This window comes from Aplysia californica, unplaced genomic scaffold, assembly GCF_000002075.1.
Source record: "Aplysia californica isolate F4 #8 unplaced genomic scaffold, AplCal3.0 scaffold00032, whole genome shotgun sequence".
Classification (NCBI taxonomy): domain Eukaryota; kingdom Metazoa; phylum Mollusca; class Gastropoda; order Aplysiida; family Aplysiidae; genus Aplysia; species Aplysia californica.
Genome location: NW_004797302.1, coordinates 352,767 through 361,391, shown reverse-complemented (window position 1 = coordinate 361,391; position 8,625 = coordinate 352,767). Strand labels below are relative to the sequence as shown.

Genomic DNA, 8,625 nt, shown 5'->3' with positions numbered 1-8,625 from the left:
TCTCTCTCTCTCTGTCTCTCTCTCTCTATCTCTTTCTCTCTCTCTGTCTCTCTCTCTCTCTCTCTATCTCTCTCCCCGCCTTTCTCTAGATAACTTTGAAATAATACAGTGGACAAAGGGGTTGGGGATTGGGGTTGTGGATATTATATTGGTATGTATTCGTATACTATCAAAACAAAACAATATCGTGTGAATTGGCTGCATTTTTAAAAATTGTAAACACAATGGCAATAGCAATTTTCCTGTTTGTATTTTGTTAATAAACGCATATTCAAATGAGTTAGTAGGTGATATTGCACATCATTCCCGGGGCAGTGCCACTGACTGTAGGGGGGACATTTCTCGTTCAAGCACAGTAGAATTGCAACTGGGCTGATTCATGTCACGCTCATAACTGTGCCTGATCTACAACAGGGAACTGCTGCTTTTTCTTTCCTAATCCTTACTATTGTCATTTTCCTCTACTTCTTTTGTATGTTTGTCACACTCTTGTGACCTGCTATTTCCGGGGTGCCTTGTTAGTCGAAGCAGACCTTGTGCTGTGGAAGCTAGAGAGGTGAGCAGAGTAAGTCTGATTCCCTGTAAAGACTTCTCTGTTGACACCCACCCCTTGGCGGTCATGTGACCTTTATGCAGTTTCGAGCGCCGTAAGACCCTCTACTATAAATAAACTACACATCATTCTCCATGTACCCAACGATACCTCATCTACGTGGTCGTGTGACTGTTAAAGGGTTTTGCGAATTGAGTTCTGTAAAAATGTATTCAATTGTATGAAGTGTGTTTAGATCAAAACTCTAGCAATTTTAGAATTGAAAAAGCAATGTTACATAAACAATCCAGCTGGGTTTTTGTTGTTATTTTAAATTGCTGCACAAGGTACTAAGATTTAGCCGCGAGAAGCGCGAAAGAAAAATTATTGGAATGGTCCAAGATAGAATGTTGACGGGAAGTGTGGTGTGGATACTTCCATGCTCCCATTCTACGACAAATAACTCGAGATACATGTTCCAAGTGACTAACATTACACCTTACAGACAGAAAACAGACAGACAATGGTCACTGCTGGCCAAGAAGGCAGACAGATACTGCTCTGGCATCTAATAGATTGCTATCTCTGCTCGTTGATTTCAGACAGACACTGGAAGGGTTATCAGCGACAGATGCGGCAATGTTTAAACACGCCTAGACTTCGATCAGGGCAGCTCTATAATTGTCAATATTTGGCGTTTGAACTGGGCAAACAATCACAAAGAGCATAGTATAAAACAGCCTTATAAGCTGTTCATAATCAAAAGCTCCGTATCCGGACTCTAGTGTGGAGATCATCAGGAGAGAATGCGTCGCTGTTTCGTGCTCTTCCTCTCTACAGCTTTTCTGACGCAGCGAGCCCCCTCACCGATGTGAGGTCTCCTTGCCAGTCCGACTTTTCTTCAGCTGTCAGTTCTCAGGATTCATTCCCACCTGCTCCCTCTCTCTTTAACCGGAAACTCTGAGATGAAGTTCTTTTCTCCGACGAGGCACAGTTTTGCTGAACTCAGACTGGTGGTTGCTCGAGAGTTTGGAGACGTCAATGAGAGAGACTAGCAGACTACTGTATACATCAAATAGGCAGATAGGGCGGTGGCAGTATGATGGTGTGGGGTAGAATGTTATCTTCTAACCACAAGTAGAATGTTATACTGTATCAATTTGTAAATCCAGGTGTGTTATCAGTTACAAACTGCGATCTGAGATTTGACAAATAGCTACCTTAGAATTACAAAGTTCTGTGTGACATGTTGGCAGTTTTGAGTTATTAAGTCCATGCAGTCAGAAACCAAAAGCTCTATCTGCTCGTTCAAAATCGTCAGATTTTTCGGAGTTGTTCTCAATACGTTCAAAGAAATGCATTCGAAAAAACCTGACATGTTAGAAAACTGAATTTTTTTAAACGTCAGATATCTCAGGATTTGGTACTGAGCAGATAGAACGTTGTAATTCTGAGATAGCGAAATGACCGTCTTTTCAGACTGCCCAAATATCTGTTCATGGAGCGTCCGGACCACGACACGAGATGGCAACAGAAGAGCTGCACACCCCCGCCCTCCTACCCAAGCACTCCGCAGGTATATGTTATTATACTAATATGCTGTAGTGTATGGTTGTTAGCACTCTAAATACTATTATCATTATTACTATAATATAAATCTTTATTACTATAATTTTTAGCAGTGTACTTGTCTTTTTCTTCTCTTTGTTTTCCCCCATTGTGTGAAAGGCCAAAGTCTAACGAAATGAGGGTTCCTTTCTAATTTTTTTTATTCACTTTCAATTTAAGGGTACATTTTTTATGTAGCATCAGTTGTTGTTGTTATCGATCCAGTTGTAGCGTCAGTAAAACTGCAAAGGTGGGAAACATAACTATTGGATCATATAACTAGTTTGGTTTTTTTAAATTTAAATTTATTTCTCAAATCGATAGAACATGATTCAAATCTCTTGGAACAAACGTTTCCTAAACAGGAAAAACATTCAGCTGTCGATTTCTCTCTATTATAATTTACTGGTAAGTGTTTCACGGCGCTCGCAACTGCAGGTCATATGAGCGCACGGGAAGCATTAAGCATTGTCAGTTTGGTAGAAATTAATGTTTAATTTTGCCGGGGTGGCGGCCGGAGCCTACTCAACGATTTTAAGACCTCCAAGGGACCTGTAATTGCGTAACTCGCACATGGGACGTGAAAGAGTGTTACTCTCTTATCCAAGAGGACTAGGTGTTAGATGTTACCTTCCTAAGATCAGGGTTTTGGCTGAAAGACGGCAATAAGAAGGAGCCAAGGAGTAGCTGTAGAAAAGTAGGAGAAAGAGTCAGGAGCACAGATGAGGGAGCAAAAACCGATGCTCTCTGAAAGCAATATTTTCTCCTCACTTATTCACTACGTCTCTCTCTCTCTGTTTCTCTCTCTCTCTCTCTCTCTCTCTCTCTCTCTCTCTCTCTCTCTCTCTCTCTCTCTCTCTCCCTCTCTCTCTTTCTCTCTCTCTTTCTCTCTCTCTCTTTCTTTCTCTCTCTTTCTCTCTCCCTCTCTCCCTCTCTCTTTCCTCCCTTCTATCTCTCCCCTTCTCTCTTTCCCCCTCTCTCCCCTCACCCCCTCTCTCTCTCTCACTCTTTTTTTCTGTGGATCCTGTCTTTAGGTTCCACGAGCACACATTCTGCCACGTGAGGTGATGGACATGAGACTGAAAAAGCTCAAGAAATCCCAGCCATCAACTAGCAGGGACAGGTCAGGAACTAGGTAGGTGCATTTATAATTAAATGGATTACACAAAGAAAAGGTTTTAAGTCACGTTTTATATTTTGAAGAAAAAAACAACAACAGGTGTCAGGGGAGTTTACACAACACAGTATTTGGACGCTTTTAAGGATCAGTGGGCTAACCCAGATTTCGGGGTTTTCCAGAAATGTTGACCTACACCACTTGTATGTTTGTTTGGTTTAAGATAAAAAAAATATCTTTGTCTTTTGAAGAAACTGAAAAAAGGTCCAACAACTTTATCTTCGATTTTCTCAAAACAGCAATTTTCGGGAAAGTCCTTGTGTTTAAAAGCGACCATTTGAATGAAATGTGTTAAAAGTAAGCTACCTTCGTAAAGCTCACTCTAATTACCAGTCTTTCTTCTCCACGCCATCCTCCATCCCTTCCCACCTGCATCTAGACTATAGCTTATAACAAAAATGTTGCCGATGTTTGACGCAGGATATCTCCAAGACTATCCAACCGATCACCTTCATATTTTGAGAAGAGCTTAGTTTCCATCTCATCCACTGGGAAATGCAATCAATTTTCCGAAATTGTGGCTGATTAATTAATTACAATGTATCGTTACTAATTCAATACAAGTTTTACAGTAATCACGTGCTAAAAGTTGGACAAATTGCTAGTTTCTCGGATGTTCATAGGCGTCGCCAGTTCTGAACAAATTTCATAACCTTTAGCTGAAGCGACATTGATGGTTACACAGACAGACAGACAAATCTATAGAGAGATAGTGACAGATCTACGGGGCACTTTTAAACATATTTTAACATTCACCAATTATTCAGAATCAGATGTATCGTCAGTCAGGTTAATGACTACACTAGGCTGTTTAGGGAAATTTAATCCATCATGTATCCAGTATCTTTCCACTGTTGCTTTGACATTGCCCTCACACTTTTGCCAAAATTCTCTGGTTATACTAGATAAGGACTGCCTTGTGTATCGCTTAACGTCGTGGAGTCTAAATGTTATATTTGCCAAAGCAACCTTTTTCTCCATCTCAGTCAAAACATATTATGCTTTCCTCAAACGTTAATTTAAAATGTATTATATCAGGTGCGGGGCGAGGATTTTTAAAAAATGAGGGGTCCAAAGTTGGTTTAGCCATGGCCATGGCAATCAAAGTTGTATGATGAATAATGCATAATAATACATTTATGTATAATATTTGTATAAAGGTGCTCTGGTTGCATAGATACTATACACCATTACTAATTCAATACAAATTTTACAGTAATCATGTGCTGAAAGTTGGACAAATTGTAAACCTCCTCAAATTTTTTAGATGAACCAACACATTCGGCAACAATTTTGTTACAAGCTATAGACATCTTTTTTTCTCTCTCTCTCTCTCTCACTCTCTCTCTCTCTCTCTCTCTCTCTCTCTCTCTCTCTCTCTTTGTGTGTGTGTGCGTCTCTCTCTCTGTCTCTGTCTCCTCTCTCTCTCTCTCTCTCTCTCTCTCTCTCTCTCTCTCTCTCTCTCTCTCTCTCTCTCTTTCCCTCTGTGTGTGTGTGTGTGTGTGTGTATGTGTGTGTGTGTGTGTGTGCTTCTCTTTGTATCTCTGTGTGTGTGGATAAGTGTGTGTGTGTGTGTGTGTGTGTGTGTGTGTGTGTGTGTGTGTGTGTGTGTGTGTGTGTGTGTGACAGTGTCTCTTTCTCTCCATTTATCTCTGCCTCCCTACCAGTCTCTCTTTTCCTCTGTCTTTCTCTCCTTCTTTCTCTATCTTTCTAATTCTCTACATCTATCTCGTTATCCTCCCCTTTCTCTCTCTTTCTCTCTCTCTCTCTCTCTCTCTCTCTCTCTCTCTCTCTCTCTCTCTCTCTCTCCCTCTCTCTCTCCTTCTCCCCGTCCTTCTCTCCCCCCCTCCTTCTCTTTCTCCTTCTACCTTTCCTTCATTCCCTCTATTTTTCCACCTTTAATATTTCCCCACTCTCCTCATTTCCTGGTTTTATGTTTTCATCTCCACTCTCCTTCCTGTGCCTTTCTCCTCTCGAGTCTCCGTGGCAAAGCGCACTACCTTGTACATTACTTATTGAGACCTAATGGAGCATTAAACCTAAACGAAAAATAAAGTAAGCCAAATTTAAAGAAGCGTGGTGGAATCAGGCTCTCGTCAAAATAATCAAAGTGAACAAACTTGCATTTTTCCACAGGTTTGTTAATTTTTTTTCAATTTTTTCTTTTTTGGCTCGACACCTTTCATGCCCATTGAAGAACTCATTTCTGTGTGGATTTTTCTGAAAAACGTTGATTAAAGGCACAAAAAATGTAAATTTTCAGTTACCACGAACTCTTAAACTAAGGAAATAACTAATCTTTGGCGGCCATTTTCTCACTAATGTTACCTCTGAAAACAGGTGACCCCCCACCCCATTTATTCGCAAATATCTCGACTTGTATTCAATATAAAGTGATATTTTTCCCACACAAATAAAGACAAATGAACAAGCTTTAAGATGATACCAATAACTCAACATGTCCGAAAATTGACGAGAGCCTGATTCCACCACGCTGCCTCACAAATTTAAAGAAGCCAGCTACTTGGATGGCAGGTCAATCGATTTCATCAATCAGACTGGCTTTTGTCCGTCGGACGCTGCAGCCTAAATGCGACACACACAGAAAACTTTCTCTCCTTTTTTGTTTTTCTTTTCCTTTAGCTGTTTAAAAAAAAATATTTTTATTTTTTTATTTTATTTTATTTTTTTCAAACTTTAAGTTAAGTACACGACGCGCCAGTTCGACTGGTTAATGGCATCACTTAGTGTTTACTGTCGTAATAAAAATCAACTAAATCTCAACAAGTTCATCTCATCTATAATAAAAAAGAGTATGCGGTGTTTATTGATTTGATCATTTTACACCTTACACCACGTCGTCTTCTTCGACTTCCATTGCCACAGGTTATACACTGGGTGGTTGGTGGGTGCTCTGGTGTGGTTTGCTTCTTCTTTCCTATCAAACATCTATCGTCCTGATCTCTCCTCTTTTTTGTGCTTGTAACACCTGTAATCTTTGGCACTTATATGACATTATTGTGTTACAAATGCCTTAAAACTCTTACTAAAACTAAACCAAAACTCAGGTTATACACATTATACTTCCCTTAGACATTTTGTTGTGTTTCTTATGTTAAACATTTCTACCGCCTTGACGATAGATCAGTTTTTGAAAGGCGTTTCGGTTTCTATGTTATGATTATCTAATTAAGCACGGAGAATTTCTGACCGAAATGTACATTATTTTGCAGTATAATATCTGCTCTCTACCACCATCCTGTATTTGATTGCAGCGGCTGTAAATACACTCAATCTGTCTGTCTTCAAGCTTTTTGTGTTTTCAATTGTTTCTTCTGTATGGACTGATAACAATAATTAGTATTGGCAATCTTACTTTTAATCGAACTACAAAATAAGAGCAATAATGTGAATCACCATTTGACAATATCCACTAATTGTTAATGATTACTGTCTAACACGCAGGAAAGAATAGAATCCTCAGGGAAGCTGCATGAAAGTACAAGGATAAACCATTCTCTTAAATACACAAATATCTCTCTCTTTCTCTCTCTCTCTCTCTCTCTCTCTCTCTCTCTCTCTCTCTCCCTCTCTCTCTCTCTCTCTTCTCTATTTCTCTCTATTTCTCTTTATTTCTCGTCTCTTTCTCTTTCCTTTCTCTGTGCAGAGAGAGAGCGAGAAAGGGAAAGAGAATGAGACAGTGAGATAGAATGAAAGAGCAAATTTGAGAGAGAAAAAAGAGAGAGAAAAAAGAGAGAGAGAGAGCGAGAGAGAGAGAGAACGAGAGAGAGAGAGAGAGAGAGAGAGAGAGCGAGAGACCGAGAGAGAGCGAGAGAGAGAGAGAGAGAGAGAGAGAGAGAGAGAGAGAGAGAGAGAGAGAGAGAGAGACAGAGACAGAGACAGAGAATGAGAAATTTTTACCTTTTTGAGATAGCAGGTACACGAGCCCTGGTGGATATCCTATTAGAGCAATTAGCGACCGGGTTTTTGTGGTGGTTTTTTTTTGGGGTGGAGGGGGGATCACTCCTACCGACTTAGAGAATAAAGTGCAGATTAAAAAAGAGACAAAAAACAACAACAACAATAACAACAACCCACCAAAAAAAAAGGTCTCCTCAATGTTCTTATAAATTCGTCTGGAAATTTCAAAGAAACAAAGTAGGGTATCTCTATAACTCAGTACTTCTAGCCTTTAATGCTGTTAATCGTTTACTCAATGACAACTACTAGCAAACAGCTATTTTACAGAGACATGTGCATAATTATATGAGTTGCTCCAGTAAACATCCGGCCTTATTGGCTTAACAGTTTACGAAGTCTGTAATGTTGATTATTTTCGTGTGACGTGTTTAGGCATCATCTTTAATTAAGATAATCCGAATTAGGATTTGGATTAACTCGAAAGCTACAGAATGCGAGGTTTATCAAGAAATTGTTTCTCTTAAAAACCGGACGTATTTGTACATTATTTTTGGCTTACCGATTCCACTTGATGCTATCTTTAGTTGGACTGGTGCCTTTTACGATTTTATGACGTAGATATCCTGTTACGTCATATCAGCAGTAGGCCAAAGCCAATTATGTGGCCCATTTAGATAACCGTTACTCACAACAAATCAGAAACATGAATTTACATGATATTTTATTCCATAGTACGCAGTTGAAATTTGATTCCTTAATGTTTAGATAAAAAATACACACAGAACTGAAAAATGTGCATAAACAAGGAAGTTATAAATATGCTCCTAACTCTTCTATTTGAAAGTGTCCCAAAATTACACGTCTTTAATCTAAATGGTTTACCGTCGTAGGACCAGAATGCGTGTCCCCAATCAAGCTTTAAAAAAGCAACTCAAAACAAACAAAACAAAACGAGATTACGTAGGTTGTCTCAAAACTGATCCACACACAAGTCTTTGTAAAAATGTGTTCGGGGCTCGACAGTCTATTAACACGTCATGGAAGCAGGATGGTGTACAGACTCGCTGGACACGAGGAAACAATGTACATCGCCAACGATAAAAAAACAACACCCACCCGGAAACAGAACAAAACAAAACAGGAAAGAAATGCTGAATCAGTCTAGAAAAAACCACCTTTCCCCATTTTGCTTTGTTGAATGGGAAATATTACGTTCCGAACTCTGGCGTGGAATCAAATTTTACACCACATTCCAACTGCTCGTTGTCCAGTCGGGTTTCTTAACCAAGAAAAACAACAAAAAACCAACTTATTATGTTTGTCAGTGGTTGAAAGTGTCTTGGTTCAAATCCAGAATGTGTGTCCCCAATAAATATACCCCCCCCCT

At 39.5% G+C, this 8,625-nt stretch overlaps 1 protein-coding gene across 1 annotated transcript in view; it reads left to right on the top strand.

Moving 5' to 3' along the window:
- The window catches only part of LOC101845525 (acetylcholine receptor subunit beta-like 1-like), a 41,027-nt gene that overhangs the window by 27,250 nt on the left and 5,152 nt on the right, over positions 1–8,625 (top strand). The window contains 2 exon segments of the mRNA NM_001280804.1: positions 2,012–2,108; positions 3,175–3,275. Of these exon segments, the coding sequence (NP_001267733.1) occupies positions 2,012–2,108; positions 3,175–3,275 (198 nt within the window).